This window comes from Juglans regia, chromosome 16 (genome assembly GCF_001411555.2).
Source record: "Juglans regia cultivar Chandler chromosome 16, Walnut 2.0, whole genome shotgun sequence".
In the NCBI taxonomy this organism is placed as follows: domain Eukaryota; kingdom Viridiplantae; phylum Streptophyta; class Magnoliopsida; order Fagales; family Juglandaceae; genus Juglans; species Juglans regia.
In genome coordinates this window covers 23,253,680-23,269,931 of record NC_049916.1, presented here as the reverse complement: position 1 = coordinate 23,269,931, position 16,252 = coordinate 23,253,680, and the positions used below count along the sequence as shown (strand labels likewise).

Below are 16,252 nucleotides of genomic sequence, written 5' to 3'. Positions count from 1 at the left end.
CAAACTGATTTGCAATTTTGACAAACTGTGATTTGCGATTGTGATAAATTGTGATTTGTGATTTTGATGAAATGTGATTTGCAATTTTTATTTTGATTTTGATGAACTTTGATTTGCGATTTTGATGAACTGTGCGATTTTAGATAGTACTATCGGTTTCTTCTCGTTTAGAGGCACTTCCTGTTTATGAACTGTGAATGTTAAATTTGTATTACATGCACATACTTTTGTGAGTTTATTTGATGCTTATCAATGGAGTTATGTTAAGTGAGGGATGCTGAATGAGGTTGGCTACCCAGGTAGAAGAGAAGAGAATAAACGATTTTTTTTTTTTTTTTTTTTTTCAGGGGAGGGGGTTCCATATGAGTAATTTAAGTGAGTGATATTTTTTTAGGCCTTGTTGGTCATATTTTGAGATGAAGTAAATCTAATACTAGGAATGCTTGTTTCTTCATATGGTTGATACAAGATTTGGTTCTACTCATTTTGTCACACTTCTTTCCAGTTAATGACATATGTTCATATGGTTGACATAAAGTTTAACATTTGTAGAGTTTTATAGTGTTGATATTTGCAAATTCAGTCACTAATAACATCTGTTCAATTAATCTACTTGGGAAGACTCGAGTGCCCTCTATTTTTGTATTTCAGTAAATCCTTTGGATGGATCCTGATCGTGCATTTGACACAATAATCCAATAGCTTATAAAGAAAATTATTCGAAAATTATTTTCCCAAAAACTTGACCAAAAAGTGAATGTAACATATCATGAAATGTATGTTTGCAACATATATTTGATATACACATTGCTGTATTGGAGCCTATCGACCTTATTTTGCTGTATAGACCAAAAAGTGCATTTGTGTCTGCCATCCTAAAAGTGAAATTGAAAAAGGGAAAAGCTACGTATCAGCTGGAAGCCACAGCACACCTCACATCAGTTTTTTTTTTACACTCAATATATTGAGTGTGCTGCGGCTTTCAGCTTATACAAATATTTTCTCATTGAAAAAAGAAAATGAAAGGTCATCTCAGCCAAGACATACCCTATGTGTATATTCTTTCTACCACATATTCTTTGCTATGCTGATACTTATTTTGGACAAACTATGAGCTTTACCAACAATAGGGTGTCTTCAAATAGAAGCTAATTCAATCAAATAAGTAAAAAGAGCAACGAGCACAGCAATAAAATAATTATGACATGACACAATCTAATATAAATAACTGCTAGCTTTAGAATTCCTGAACCTGTAAACTACAGAATCTTTGCATATCAAAGAAATCCTACAAATTGGAGGAACAGAAAATTCTGCATCAGGTTGCACAATGCAATTTTGTAATTTTAGTGGACTGTTTTGTAATTATTGGACTGTTTTGATGGATTAGTGGATTGTTTTGTAATTTTAGTTGACTATTTTTATGGATTAGTGACTATTTTTGTAATTTTAATGGACTGTTTTGTAATTAGTGGACTGTTTTGATGGATTAGTGGACTATTTTTATAATTTTAGTAGACTGTTTTGTAATTATTGAACTGTTTTGGTGGAATAGTGGACTGTTTTTGTAATTTTAGTAAACTGTTTTTATGGGTAGAAGAAATGTTGGTATGTTTGTATATGTGATTGTTGGGTGAATGGTTGACAAAATATATTTATTGAATAATTAGGTTGAGGGAAAAAATAATTGAAAAATAATAATTATTTTATTTTTTAATAAAGTTATTAATTAAATTTCTAAAATATTAAAAAATATATATATTATTAAAATATCTAATATTTTATTATTATTTAGACTTTAAGATAGCTAGTCCAATGTGAACTAATTTAAAATATCTAATATCTTAAATAATAATTTAAGATAGCCAAAATATAACATTCTAGCTAAATTTTAGAATTAGCAATGGCTAGCTCTAACTTGTTAAATATTTAAATATTTATAAAGAGAAAGACAACTTATTTATTTACGCTATCCTAATTCATAATTAAGAAATGATATTTACAGTTATAGAATTTATAAGTACATCATAATGTTTTTTTAAAAATATGAATAAGTTTGAGATATATATGAAAAATGAGCACATGAGACTTATAATGACTATCCTGATTCAGAAATTATATTTATTGTTATAGAGTTTGCAAGTATCAAATATGTTTTTTAGAAAATATGAATAAGTCCGATATTTATATGAAAAATGAGCAGTGTGACTTATACATCTTAAAACTGTATTTAATTCTTATTATTACAGGTAACTAGCAGATTTTTTTATTAAAATTAAAAAAAAAATACTGCCTTCAGGGAAATGGGCCGGATTAGGAACTTGGCCACTGAGACCTAAAGCCCAGCCCAGAAGTATTTTTATGTTGTTTTGCGTTTTTTCCCCCGAAACGGCAAGGCCGGTTTGGACCAAGAGAAGGCGCCGGTGCACTCGTATTCATTTGTTAATCGTCTCAGACTCTCAAGTGCACAATTCCTACGCGCGCGTACACTCTCTCCGGTGGTCACAGATCTGCGGAGGAAAGCGAAATACAGAACTGAAACTGAGACCCAAAAAGAATTACTATGGAGTACAGAAAACCCAAACATCAGGTTCTTCTTTTTCCTCTTCGCTCTCGTTCCTATCCACTGAGCTAGCACCAAATTAAGTCCCGCGATTGCTTTTGGAAAAAAAATTGATAAGTAAAATGATGATCGTTTCAAAATCCCAATCTTTGATTGACAATGTAATTGATCTTTCATATGTTTAGGAAGAAGATGAGGAAGCTGCTGTTGGAGGAGACGCCGTAGAGAGCTTACGCGGGAAAGCTCATTCATTGAATACTGTGGCCACGTTGGGAGGGGGGACGGCCGTTGACCCGTCCAAGTGGAAGCGCAAGTATATGAGCCTTTTAGTTTTTAATCTCATTCTAATTCTATGTAATTCATACACTTAGAGCTTTCTGTGTTTGTTTATAGGTCCATTGTTACACTTGCATTGACTGTTCTTACGAGTTCGCAAGCGATACTTATTGTATGGTCTAAGCGGGCTGGCAAGTATGAATATAGTGTTACCACTGCAAATTTTATGGTAAGCATGTTTGAAAAAATATTTGCGAATTAATACGGCATGCTATGTTTTCTCTCAAAATAATGATTTCTCAAGCCTCGGTTTTTACGAATATCTCAATCATTATTTATTGGATTCTGGTAGGTCTTAGGTTCAAATCTTACCAATCAAACAAATAGATCGAATGTCATTTTCTATGCATCAAGTAATTATTCCCTTTTTATTGAATTAGGTGGAGACTTTAAAATGCGCATTATCGGTTGCAGCATTGTCCAGAATCTGGAGAAATGAAGGTGTTACTGAAGATAATAGGTGTCTTTTGTTTTTTTGCTTTTTTTGAAATTTTTTTCTTTGCTAAGAATGTAGAAAACAATAACGAGATGATGCAGTCACTCCACAGAAACTTGTGATTTGTTGGTGATGAGGCAGCATTGCCTTACATCTAGTTGGGATTATCACCGCACTAGAATACCTCTCTCTTTGTTGGTTCACTAGAATACCTCTCTCTTTGTTGGTTAAGTGTCAATCAGTTAGACAAGTGTAACACCTTGCTCTTATATATATCCTGCCATTGAACTAGGTTGAGCACAACATTGGATGAAGTTATTGTGTACCCCATTCCTGCAGCACTTTATCTAGTCAAAAACTTGCTTCAGGTTGGTTGTGGTAGTCCTGTTTTTCTTTTATTGGAGTTTCTATGCCATTCAACTTCTTGCTTCCCCAAACAAGATTATGTTAATTCTTCATTTTAATGTGGCAGTATTACATCTTTGCATATGTTGATGCCCCGGGTTATCAGATACTGAAGAACCTGAATATTATCAGTACCGGTGTTCTGTACAGAATTATACTTAAGAAGAAGTAAGTCCTTACCATCATTTATGCTGGTTTTTTGCTTCCTCATGGGAAATGTAAGTCAAGTCCCCTGGAAAGATTCAATGCGGAAGGAATCACCGTAGCAATTCATTTCACACGCGTTGGAATGATGGACATTGAGGGGGATGAAAAAAATTTAGTTCCCTGTGTTATTTTTCTTCTTCTGTTTTCTGAGTCCATGTCCAAAATAGCAATGTCAAAAGCATCCATAAGCATTAGCATGTATACTAATGCAAATGCTCTTGGGCGTGTATCTGAGGATGGAAAATGAAATCTGAAATCAACTCCTCCTGTTTGGTTGAGGAAAAATCTAGTGTTTTAAATAAATTATAGTATTAGCCAAATCAAATAGAACTTTGAATATTCTCATTATGTCTTGTATTCCAACAATATTTTCTTTCAGGTTAAGCGAGATTCAATGGGCGGCTTTCATTCTACTATGTGCTGGGTGCACCACAGCTCAGCTAAACTCAAAGTAAGATTGACGATGCACCCTATGCTCTGGTTGTTTCAAACTTGGTTAGTTGTCTTTTGGCATGTTGACCTTAAAGGTATTAGTGGAATTGTCACATGTGCAGTCCATGATGATGGACATTTGTGCTGCACGTTTATGATATAGGATGAAATGCAATTGAGCTAATGAATGAAGAACGTGTGTGTGTGTGTGTGTGTGTGTCACTGATCTTATATTACTTTGTATGAAGAGAAGAATTATCTGTGCATGTAGCCCCGCAGTGGAGAAGTTGGGACTGTCAACCATTTATCCCACTTTGCATTTATATAATCTTTAGTTCAAACTCCAATCTGTTGTATTTCCAATGTATTGGCAATGTCTTAGAAAATGACGTTTGTTTTGCAGCTCTGATCATGTCCTTCAAACTCCTTTTCAAGGATGGATGATGGCCATTGTGAGTTGTCAACACTTGATGCTTTTAATACAGTGAGGGGCGGAAAACTATAAAACTAGCATAAAATACATTTTATTCTGATGGTGGGTAAATTCTTCACAGGTCATGGCACTCTTGAGTGGTTTTGCAGGAGTATATACCGAAGTGAGTTTTTAAGTACATAGTTTGCACTCAATATTGGGTGGGTTGAATTTACTCAATGAAATTCCAACAGACTGATTGAGGTTAAATAGGGCTCTATTGAGTTGAAAATCCGAAATCTCTCATTTGAGTCATCTAGAAAACCATCCTTCTTCAACACTCTCTTCATTTGGACGACTTCTATAGACTTTAACGGGCTCAACATTCATGATTTTCTTGTGTCTTTTCTCCTTATAGTCAAATATTTTTCTTGTATACATCTTGTGTGCTTGGATAGCACCTTGTAACAATGTTTTGTTACTTGATTAAAAAAAACCATTATTTTTAGTAACTTACCTATGATTTTGCAGGCTATAATTAAAAAGCGTCCTTCCAGAAACATAAACGTGCAGAACTTTTGGTTGTATGTATTTGGGATGGTCTTCAATGTAATTGCTATCGTAGTCCAAGATTTTGATGCGGTGATGAACAAGTAATTTTAGCTTTTCTTCTCTCTTTCCGATTCTTCCTGTATTGTTGTTCTATCTTCAATTATCTCCATTTTCCCCTGTGGCTTCATTTTCAAAAAGATTCTTTAGTGCTTTATAAATGGATTCAAGAAGATATAATTTAGAAGTTATTGTTTCTCTTTTCAGGGGATTCTTCCACGGATACTCTATTATTACAGTTCTCATGATTCTCAACCATGCACTTAGGTATCTTACATTCTCTTCTTGGCGTCAGTAAGTTTATCAGTAGTTTGTTTGCTTGCTCCATTTTTTGTTTCGTCATAAGTTTCTAGCTTCCAGGCATATAGAATCGCTTGTGATTATGGTAAAAATTTTTATGACTATTCTATAGGACTGAAATTTTGGATTATCAGATTAGCATAATTGGGAACAGTTTAAAAAATGTGACATTACATGGTAATATTTCAGCCCATGTTATGAGAGTTCATGGTTATGCTTGCATGGCTTAAAATAGTCGTGCTGTAATCCTTGGTAAAAATAATTATCAATTGCTTAGATTAATTAAAAGCTACTTTGTGCTTCTGGGTTTTCCCTTTGCGGTTCCTCCCAGAAATGTTCCAGTGATGGGTTCACTAACAATCTGGAGATAGAGAGGTAGATGGAGGAGCTCAATTGGTGCTACCATATATAACAATTATGATATAAAACAAAACTTAACTAGCCAATATGTAGCAAGGGCCCCTTATTTGTACATTAGCTCTTTTCTACACTTAGTAACTTCTCTATTGGATATCTTTAACACAACTGATTGCTCTCTCTCTCTCTCTCTCTCTCAATCTCTGTGTGTGTCACACGCACTTGTATCTGGGTCTGATACACCTAATATCAAAAGCTGCATTATTTATGTGATACAGAAAAAACTGCAAAAGATCTATTCTTATATAGAGCTATCTAGTTTTATCCCCGTGACCTTTCTATACAATCTACTTACATGATTGTCTTTTGTGCAACAGTGGCATTGCTGTATCTATGGTAATGAAGTATGCTGATAATATTGTGAAGGTATGGTGTGGAAATATTACTTTGAATCTCGTGAGACATTAACTTATGTGCATTTACATGAATCTATTTAATTTGCTGGCATGCTTTTCCCAGGCATATCCTAGTGATATTTCTCCTAGCAATTACAAGTAATTAATTTGCCCAGGAAGTGGAAAAGGCATCTGCCATCTTTCATTGATGGCTGAACATTAGACTGTAGGAGAAATATCTTTGTGTTCTTTTGGAACTCATTTCTGGGTTATTTTTGTCGCTTTTTATTTACGGCAAAGGATTCAATCCAAGTGATTAGCTTCACCAATCTTAGTGACAACCTTATTTTTGCTTATCTAACACCGATAGTTCTTTCTAAATGTATGTTTTGGTCTTTATTTTCTTTACCCAAGTGAAATTTCATTGATTATATTAGTTGTATTACTGGGAAAGTATATAATTCTATCCCACCCAAAACATTTTGTGCACCTTGTGATTGAAGTTCCAATTGTGATTTAGCTTCCCCATGGTTTGCAGGTCTATTCTACCTCTGTGGCAATGCTTCTCACAGCTGTTGTCTCTGTCTTTTTGTTTGGGTTTAACCTTTCCCTTGCCTTCTTCCTTGGCTCAATGTAAGTTATTGTTGGTTACATGGTTTATCTGCCTCATATATTTCCATTTATCCTGCCCATACCATAATTTACTTGGTTTTAAACAATATTAAACAGTGAGCTTGATTTTAGTTATGCTTTTTTTTGTTTTTTTTTTTGCCCTTGCAGTGTCGTATCTGTTTCAGTTTATTTACATTCTGCTGGGAAGCTGCGATAGCCTCTATACCATCATCTCTACGCAAATTTTCTGTCATTGTAAAGGTTCACATCGTCTGTTTTTTTTTTTTTTCTCATTTTTCTTTTTGGACATATTATAATGAAATTGACGATATGTATACCTTACTGTTCCAATCAATTCAAAATTAGCAATAAGTTTCCACTGTTTGTTCCTTCAACTATCTTACAAGATCACAATGACAGATTTACATTTAAGGTGGTACACGATGTGACTAGTTTTCATGTATACCTTTTTTAATTTTTGAGGTTCGGACTTCATTTTTGTACCGCAAGTGTCTTGATTCCTTTGCAAAAAACGATAAAAACTTGAAGAAACCACGTGTCCTATTTACAATCTATAGTACTTATTGACACCTAAACAATCATTTAGGGTCACACACTCCCCGGTGAAAAGTCAGCAATTTAGCCAACTGCATGTAGGAAAATTTTTGAGGGTGCAGTGCACGGGATTGAGATTTTATTTTGTAGGGATGGGTTCGAAGGGCCTTGCCTTCGAGAGATTTCCCGACATATTAAAAAATAAATAAATAAATAAACTTATTGACATAGTATCTTATCCATGGAGTCCTGCAAACGTCATGAAGTTGCAAATTTCTGATTTTCTTCATTTTTTGCGAAATTGGAATGAACGAAATTTTTGGTATTTGGTCAGGAGGGATTAGTTGATAGGTTAATTTTAGTAAAGCATTAAAAACATCTTCCCAAGAGAGCTTCAAGATTTTAATCTGAGAACAAAATTTATCTAACCTCAGGGGATTGTTCCCTAGCTTTAGCCTTTAATTTAACTAGCAGAGTATGATTATCAAACCTAATCCGATCCTCCATTCCCTTAAATGCTAAAGAACCTAGCCGTAATCATATTTATTCAATGAAAGATATCCTATATAGCCAAGTTTACATAACTACAATAAACAGAACCTTTTAAAAATGTTGGTCTCCAAAATTTTAGTTGAACAACTTGATTTTCTATCCCCTTACTCTCCTTTGTTTCTCTGAAAAAGACTTGCAAACTTTGTAAGTGGATGATGTGGCTTCAAATGAAGTAAGATTTCATGCTTTGAAAATAATTGTTAGGACTATTGCATGAAGCCATGTTTGAATCTGATATTATACAGTCAAGACGATGATGAGAAGCATGTGGTGATGATCACTGCAATTTCATCAACTTTAGATCTTCAACCATACCAACTCCCCATGCTTGATTCAGAAGTTGAAAGCGCAGCTGCCTACACAAAAAATGGTCTTTTTGAAATGAGAGGATTGCTTCGTTCAGAGACATTGCGCAAGAAAACATGGCGACTTTCACCTGTTTTTTACTTTATGTGAAATAATCAAAGACTTTCCTACCTCTGCTTAGGCAAATGCGTATGCTTGGAACAAAAGCCTGCAAATAGAACCTATCGTAAAGACTCCTCCGTATGTTGGAAAACCTTTCAATCTGTAATAACTCCACTTGAAAGCAACCCACGAGGCCACAACTATATATATTTACAGCTATCCCTTCTCCTCCCTCATATTCAACTTCCTCTCTTAGAGCTGAATTCTTAACCACACAATGGCTTTCTCTTCATACTCAAAGATCTCCCTTCTGGTTTTTTCCTTGTCTCTGTTTGTCTGTTGTGCTCTAGCTCATGATTATTCAATTGTGGGTTATTCACCAGAGCACTTGACATGCTTGGACAAAATCATAGAACTATTCGAATCATGGATGTCAAAACACGGCAAGACTTACAGGAGCATCGAAGAGAAGTTGCATAGGTTCGAGGTATTCAAGGATAACTTGAAGCACATTGATCAGAGGAACAAGGAGAGTTCAAGCTACTGGCTTGGGTTGAACGAGTTTGCAGACTTAACCCACGAGGAGTTCAAGAACAAGTATTTGGGATTGAAACCTGAGCTGCCTAGAAGAAGAAGCTCCTCCAAAGACTTCAGTTACAGAGATGTGGAGGATCTGCCCAAGTCTATGGATTGGAGAGAGAAAGGAGCTGTTACTCCTGTCAAGAACCAGGGTTCATGTGGTATGCAACTCTCTCTCTCTCTCTCTCTCTCTCTCTCTCTCTCTCTATATATATATATATATATATATCTATCTATATGCATGCGTAGTGTATTAGTGGAGTGTCTTCATGTTGATCGTAAAGTGAGCAAAGATGATGACATGGTGAGCATGCAGGTAGTTGTTGGGCATTCTCAACTGTTGCAGCCATTGAGGGCATAAATCAGATCGTGACGGGTAACTTAACGTCGTTGTCGGAGCAAGAGCTGATTGACTGCGACAAATCCTTCAATAGTGGCTGCAATGGAGGTCTCATGGATTATGCATTCGAGTTCATTATCTCAAATGGAGGACTGCACAAGGAGGAAGACTACCCATATCTAATGGAGGAAGGCACTTGTGAGGAGGAGGTAAAAATGGCTTGAGCTGTACTGAACCAAAACTCTTTTTTAACTAAAAAGAAACTTTCATAATAGAAGTAGTTGATCATTCATGTTTGTAAGTTTGTGTTCAGGAAGAAACGAACGCAGTGACAATAAGTGGTTACCAGGATGTGCCACAAAATGATGAAGTCAGTCTTTTGAAGGCACTGGCTCACCAGCCTCTTAGCGTAGCCATCGATGCTTCTGGCCGAGACTTCCAATTTTACAGTGGGGTAAACTACCGTTCTCTTCCCTTGAAAACAAGGGGCAATATATCCATCATACCCACATTTCACCGCCTTTGGCTTGTATATGCCCTAATTATGCATAGTTTTGTTGGTTTTGCAGGGGGTATTCAATGGACATTGTGGAACTGAGCTTGATCATGGAGTAACAGCAGTTGGATATGGGTCATCGAAGGGGTCAGATTACATCATTGTGAAGAATTCATGGGGACCAAAGTGGGGAGAGAAAGGGTACATACGGATGAAGAGGAACATTGGAAAACCCGAAGGGATATGCGGCATCAACAAATTGGCATCGTATCCTACCAAAGAGAATTGATCTAGCAATCTCCTCTCATATCAGCTTTCCCCCCCTGCTTTTCCTTTACAAGATTGATGAATTTGTATTTGTATGACTTTCTTATGTTCCTGCATTAATAAAATGTAAGACAAGTTCTCTAGAAACTGCATATAGGTTGAGCAAATATTAGAAAAATAGGCATTCAGACACGCCATCCATCCTGGAAGACATTTGGGGAGCCTTTGGTGCTAAGAACAACGGTGTCAAAAAAATATAAGTAAAATAAATTCCTTTAATAATGATAACAGAAAGTAGATCAAAACGATTTCTGCTGCTTGTAAACAGTTCTAGTACTTATTTTATCCAATCGGCGAACCCTAGAAGTTCGCAGATATCATTCTTCCAGGCATTAACACTTAATGCCATTGTAGGGAATTACTAATTCAGCTAAGGAAGCAAAAATGACATTATCAACTCAAAACTTCATTGTATTTAAAGACGCAATCATAAAGCCGTCCTCCAAGAAACAGGGCGACCTCTGGGTGTTTCACCTGTATTTAAGGAGAAGAAGAAGAACCAGATCTGACATCACTAAAGTTATCAAGCAAAGGAAGCAAATAAACGATATACTGGAAAAGACCATCACCATTCCAATCTTGAGGGAATCACACTTGAATTGTGCATAAAGATTTGTCTCTATTCCACGACCCTGCCAGAAGCAATCTGAGTTATATTTGGAGAACTAAAACCATTGGTAAAACTTATCCGCAAGTATCACTAATGTGTATATGTATATATATGGAAGCTAGAACATTTCAATCCATCGTTGTTTTTTTCCTGAGCTCTAAATGATTGATTAATAAATAAATAAATGAAAACTTGTATTGCAGCAAGTTTTAGCCACTGAAGTTTGTATATGCCGCTTAGGTAAAGAACAGAGTTTAGTTCATTAAAACCTAACTTCATGCGGCCAAAAAAGGAAAAAAAATAAAAGAAACAGGTTTTAGGTAATAGGACCTTATATTTCCCGTTATTTGGCCTAATCAAAAAGAAACCAAGATTAATTAAGCCATGGCCATCCGTATGGGAAACTATGCATTTCCATATTAAACTTGTTAAATTATACAGGGCTGACAATTCAGTAGAATGCCTTTTCTGTTGGGGGGGTGGGGGAGGCTGGGTTTCAGATGCAGTAGGAAAATTCTCGTATTAAATTCTCTCTAGAAGCACTTTAATAATGAAACTGAACCCTGGTAGTTTGTGAAGATTTCCTTTTTCTTGATCACATGGAAATAGTCGACTCCCAAATCCACCCCATCCCTTTTGTTGCAAATATGCTTTTATACGTTGAACAATGCCCACTAAAAATATCAATGTAGAGAAACAAAAATGAACAAGAAACCTGCAGCAGATCTCGTTAGATGATACATGAGTGGGCATTTGGATGGTCCAGTTTAATTACAAAAGAAACAGGAAATAAACAAAGACGCTTGATCCATACAATGGTTTCTAAATCTACTAGCTTCCTGAATAGGTAAGAACTTACCATCCCTTCCAAGATAACCAGGTCCGCATCACTTGCAAGGTAGGCAAGCTCTTGTGAAACTCTCGTGAGATCAATAACCTGTAAGGAATCAGAAGGCAGAAGAGCTTCATGCATCCATAGTGATGTTTTAATTATTAATTTTTTTTATAAGAAAACGATTAAATTATATTAATACGAATAGGCATAGCCCAAGTACACAAGAGGTATACAAGAGATAGCACCTATTTAGGAGGACAAAATAGAAACAAGAAAATCGTGAAAATCGAGGCCATTGAAATCTACAGCTTTCGCCCAAAGAAAAAGAGTTCTAACAAATAATAATCTAATCTCCTCCAATGAATGCTCCCAGTCTTCAAATGTCCTATCATTTTGTTCCTTCCAAATGCACCGTAGAAGACATATAAGAAGCATCTTCCACACAGCTGAAATTTGTGGGATGCCGCCGAGGTTCGCCCAACATGCCAAAAGCTCAACCACTGTAGTAGGCATAACCCAGACTAGTTCTACCCTTCTAAATGCATCGACCCATAATGCCCTAGCAATCTCGCAATATAGTAGAAGATGGTCCATAGTCTCCCCACTTTGTTTACACATACAACACCATTCCACCACTATCACCCCACGTTTCCGTAAGTTGCCCGTTGTCAGAATCTTCCCTAGAGACGTTGTCCAAGCAAAAAATGCCGCCCTAGGGGGAGCCCTGTTTCTCCAAATTCTTCTCCATGGAAAGTGATTATTCTGCAGTTGTGTGAGGGCCTTATAGAAAGAGCAAACGGAAAATCTACCTTTCCTGGTAGGTGTCCACCACAAAGTATCAACTCCTTGAGTGCTCAGTCTCGTGGAGTATAAAAGCTGGAAGAAATTCTCAAAATTGCTAACTTCCCAATCTTGGGCTGCCCTAGTGAAGCTCACATTCCACTGGAATAAATCCCCAATCCTCTCCATGAGCTCTGCCACTGAAGCTTCTTTCTCACGTGCAAGTATGAACACTGTAGGGAATAAGTCCCTGAGAGCTCTATCTCCACACCATATGTCATGCCAGAATTTAGTTCTTGAGCCATCTCCCATCACAATTCTAGTATGACGAGCAAAGACTCCCCAACCTCGCCTAATGTGCTTCCATAAACCCACACTACCCTCGTCTAATAATAATAATAACAACAACAACAACAACAAAATAATAATAATAGCAGCAGCAACAACATTGAAATGTGATACCATCATCCAATTAATGTAATACCAGCTAATGCAAAAAATAACGCTCTTTCTTACCGGCAAATCATTACCAGAATTGGCAATTAAAAGATTTGAAGTATCAACACCCATGAGCTGACCATGTTCGTCCTTCAGCTGGTAAATCGCTGCTTACAATGTCAGAGTTGACCAAAATTCTAAAATTAACACAATTCTGTTTTTTCCTTAATATTACCTTTGATATAATCTCAACCAGTTCAGGGTAAGTCACGTCATTGATAGAAGGCAAGTCATTCGCCGCCAAAACAACCTGCATAGAGAAGGTGAGTCAAATAAAACTTTTACATAAAGAGTGGGCAACAAGATATTAAAAACAAAGGATGCATAACAAATTAGAAGAGTCCATACTGAAAACAAACCTGAGTCCCATGTCGGAGTAATTCTCTTGCAAATGGCAAAATGCCCAAAATAATATCTGCACCAGAATTATCAACAAAAATGATAGCCTGTCATGACAACCAAAGCAGCTGGTTAGTAAAGAAGGGCATATAATAGTATCAATGTAGAGGACATATCTCAAAGGTGTTGGGCACAATAAATTAGGCAAAACAACTTGCCTTCTTCCAAGGTTTCTTGCCCCATTGCAATTTGAAAGCGTCTAAGTCATCAATAACCCAAGGTCGGGAAACAAGGTTTTGACAACTAGCTAAAAAGGACATTCCATCCTTCGAGAAAACCTCTGCAAGCTTTGCAAATTGAGAAAATAAAAATGATCTTAGTAACATTGAAAAACATTCCAATGTTGACATGTCATTGCATTTTAAGAGGTACACATGTCGCATATACCGTGAGAAATGATTGAGATCACTTCAGTTTTATGCCCAAAATGGATTATCTGATTCGAGGAGACATAGACAGAGTATGTAGGTTCCCATGTGGGGCTTTTGGGTAGTATATGGACCCCAAACATTTAATGCTACTCTAGTGGGGATTTTAGGTAATGTGGACCCCCACCGATGCATTTAATATTGTGCCTCTCTCGAAATTAGACCATCCAATTCGAGCAGAGTATTGGAGAAGATCTCTACTTCCTTGCTAATCAGCATGACAGAGTCCTTTTACAACACTAGCATGATATAGCTTTGACAAATGTTCCATGCTGTTTTCAAACTATATATGAATGAACTGCATTTGTTGAGAGTTCCCCATGAATTGTTATTGACCACAGGTAAGGAACTTCACTTGAGATATATGGAAGTCGTGAAAAACCAAATGATGTCTAGATTCAACTTCAAGGTGCAAATTCAATTAGAATTATATCATAGTCCCTGATTAAAAGAAGAATACAACCCTAAAAACATACACAACAAATCAGAATATTGATTGCAGAAATCCCGGGATTTAAGGGCTTTGTTGCGAATTAATGAGTTTAACAGCTAGGTAGAGAAAATTAGATCTCAAAATGCTGACAAGCTTTCCAATAAAAGAATACATACCTGTGCAGAGCCGAGATCAAATATGTTTCCTGCAAAAATTCCTCTAACCAGATTCTCCAGTCGCTTGCCTTCATCTTCAATGGCATCATTAAGATTAACTACATCCACAAATAGAGATATAGCCTTTGCATTCTCTTCATCCTATTATATTTTCCGCAAAAAAAAAAAAAAAACCACTTTATGAGTAAAGATAGAGAACAGACAAACCAGCTGACACAAAATGTTAAGACTTACCTTAACTTTCTTAAATATATCACGGAATCCCAATTCTCTAAGAACTTGCTCGCGAAGTCTGCAGAGAAGCTATGTCCCCCAAAAAAGAAGAAAGAAAATGAGAATTAAAAAAATCACATCTTGCAGCAAAAACTTATTGAAGGTGATGATCGAAACTTGTAGCGATTTATTTAAGATTGTCTTACAATGCAATCAGGTGGCCCACCATGACTTTCAGGATCTTTCTTAAACTCCTCAAGTATTTCAGTATATCTTCCACATAAGACGCCAAAAAAAAATGCAATCAGAATCCTTGAAGATACATCACAAGAAATTGCATACATGCGGCAATCCGAACTACTATAGAGAGAGAGAGAGAGAGAGAGAGAGTCCCCTGTATATCTAGTCTACAAGAACCAAGATCAGGTGTTATAAACGACTAAACAATGTGATTTATAGAATACTTTCAGAAGTCATCCCAGCAAAGTTGATTTAGATGTGCATATTTACTACTGCTTCGTTAGAAGGTCGACTGAAAGACGGAACCGTATCTTTTAATATCATTTCATTACTAAAAAACAGCTTTGGTACCATACAACAAATACGTATAAGAAATTGAAACAAAAAAATCCTACCTCTGAGCAAAGATTTCAGCTTTAATATTAGCATCAGGAACTGTAGGATCACTCTCTGCTCGTTTCCTAAAACCAGTTTGGCATGATCAGTACATGACAGCAGCAATAAACATTAAGAGATACAATTTAATTAAGGCTCGTTAAAAGGCATTATAAAATAAAATCCCCTCCAACTGGAAGGAACTCCTAATTCGTTCCAGAAATCAGAACAGAATAGTAATTATTGGATCCCTAAAAAACACTAGAGGAAGAAAGTGGGGGTGGGCGAGGGAAAAAAAGAGAAACATACTTGAAGGAGGGAATGGAATTAAGGAAGAGGTCAATCCAAGCGATCTCTGCAGGGGTGGCCTTGCGAGGGTTATCGGAGGGGAAGCGGTAGGGAATGGTGCACGCTCTATAATTGGACTCGATCGGCGTCGTCAGCAACGGAAATGCCACCATTTCCGACGCGCTCTCCATTGCTTCTTCTTCTTCTTCTTCCGATTCAGTTACGCCTTTACTCTGTCTTTGGGGAGGGAGAGAGAGAGAGAGAGTCCTAATCCGTTAGTCGTACGTGCTTCTGGGACTGGGAGAAGCAAGGCGTTGGCCTTTGGGACTTCACTCAGAACTACCCACCGTTGCTGCAGTATCCTATTTTGGGTAAGCAAATGCATATTTCGCACTTAAATTGATAAGATTTTTTTACCCTTTTTTTACACTCTTAAATAAAATTATTTTGAACCGCATTTGGCCAAAAATCCAACGCTACTATTTGCCACCATATGACCAACATATCAAAAACTAAACAGACGGCTTAATTACGTTGAGGTTTGGATAGTGAGATGAAATAAAATAATTTTAGATGAAAGTTAAATAAAATATTATTAAAATATTTTTTTAATATTATTATTATTTTGAGATTTAAAAAAATTAAATTGTTTATTA

At 36.3% G+C, this 16,252-nt stretch overlaps 3 protein-coding genes across 3 annotated transcripts; 2 read left to right on the top strand and 1 right to left on the bottom strand.

The window, feature by feature from the left end:
• Nucleotides 1-2,403: 2,403 nt before the first annotated feature.
• Nucleotides 2,404-7,448, top strand: LOC109006666 (CMP-sialic acid transporter 4-like). The gene is made up of 14 exons (XM_018986029.2): nucleotides 2,404-2,590; nucleotides 2,749-2,876; nucleotides 2,957-3,068; nucleotides 3,280-3,359; nucleotides 3,628-3,703; nucleotides 3,808-3,908; nucleotides 4,327-4,398; nucleotides 4,783-4,831; nucleotides 4,934-4,975; nucleotides 5,323-5,444; nucleotides 5,608-5,667; nucleotides 6,435-6,483; nucleotides 6,991-7,085; nucleotides 7,233-7,448. Exons 1-14 carry the CDS (start codon nucleotides 2,564-2,566, stop codon nucleotides 7,279-7,281), a joined length of 1,062 nt encoding a protein of 353 aa, XP_018841574.1. The 5' UTR covers nucleotides 2,404-2,563; the 3' UTR covers nucleotides 7,282-7,448.
• A 1,369-nt stretch (nucleotides 7,449-8,817) lies between these two features.
• On the top strand, nucleotides 8,818-10,580 carry LOC109006670 (cysteine protease XCP1-like). Its single transcript, XM_035686584.1, has 4 exons — nucleotides 8,818-9,319; nucleotides 9,475-9,707; nucleotides 9,812-9,952; nucleotides 10,068-10,580. The coding sequence occupies exons 1-4, from the start codon at nucleotides 8,857-8,859 to the stop codon at nucleotides 10,281-10,283; spliced, it is 1,053 nt and encodes a 350-aa protein (XP_035542477.1). The 5' UTR covers nucleotides 8,818-8,856; the 3' UTR covers nucleotides 10,284-10,580.
• On the bottom strand, nucleotides 10,506-16,000 carry LOC109006669 (damage-control phosphatase At2g17340-like). The gene is made up of 12 exons (XM_018986031.2): nucleotides 15,618-16,000; nucleotides 15,329-15,394; nucleotides 14,900-14,966; nucleotides 14,715-14,783; nucleotides 14,481-14,621; nucleotides 13,602-13,730; nucleotides 13,404-13,490; nucleotides 13,220-13,294; nucleotides 13,063-13,140; nucleotides 11,791-11,868; nucleotides 10,891-10,953; nucleotides 10,506-10,795 (listed from the first exon to the last, which is right to left on the bottom strand). Exons 1-12 carry the CDS (start codon nucleotides 15,785-15,787, stop codon nucleotides 10,715-10,717), a joined length of 1,104 nt encoding a protein of 367 aa, XP_018841576.1. The 5' UTR covers nucleotides 15,788-16,000; the 3' UTR covers nucleotides 10,506-10,714.
• Between the last annotated feature and the right edge of the window lie 252 nt (nucleotides 16,001-16,252).

Coding starts and splice junctions, on each gene's coding strand:
- LOC109006670 (XM_035686584.1), top strand. CDS start 8,857: ATGGCTTTCTCTTCATACTCAAAGATCTCCCTTCTGGTTTTTTCCTTG. Junction 9,708..9,811: donor AAGGCACTTGTGAGGAGGAG/GTAAAAATGGCT, acceptor GTTTGTGTTCAG/GAAGAAACGAACGCAGTGAC. Junction 9,953..10,067: donor ACTTCCAATTTTACAGTGGG/GTAAACTACCGT, acceptor TTGGTTTTGCAG/GGGGTATTCAATGGACATTG.
- LOC109006669 (XM_018986031.2), bottom strand. CDS start 15,787: ATGGAGAGCGCGTCGGAAATGGTGGCATTTCCGTTGCTGACGACGCCG. Junction 14,967..15,328: donor GCTGAAATCTTTGCTCAGAG/GTAGGATTTTTT, acceptor CTTATGTGGAAG/ATATACTGAAATACTTGAGG. Junction 13,295..13,403: donor TACTCCGACATGGGACTCAG/GTTTGTTTTCAG, acceptor TTCTCTATGCAG/GTTGTTTTGGCGGCGAATGA.
- LOC109006666 (XM_018986029.2), top strand. CDS start 2,564: ATGGAGTACAGAAAACCCAAACATCAG. Junction 2,591..2,748: donor ACAGAAAACCCAAACATCAG/GTTCTTCTTTTT, acceptor TCATATGTTTAG/GAAGAAGATGAGGAAGCTGC. Junction 5,445..5,607: donor TTTGATGCGGTGATGAACAA/GTAATTTTAGCT, acceptor TTCTCTTTTCAG/GGGATTCTTCCACGGATACT.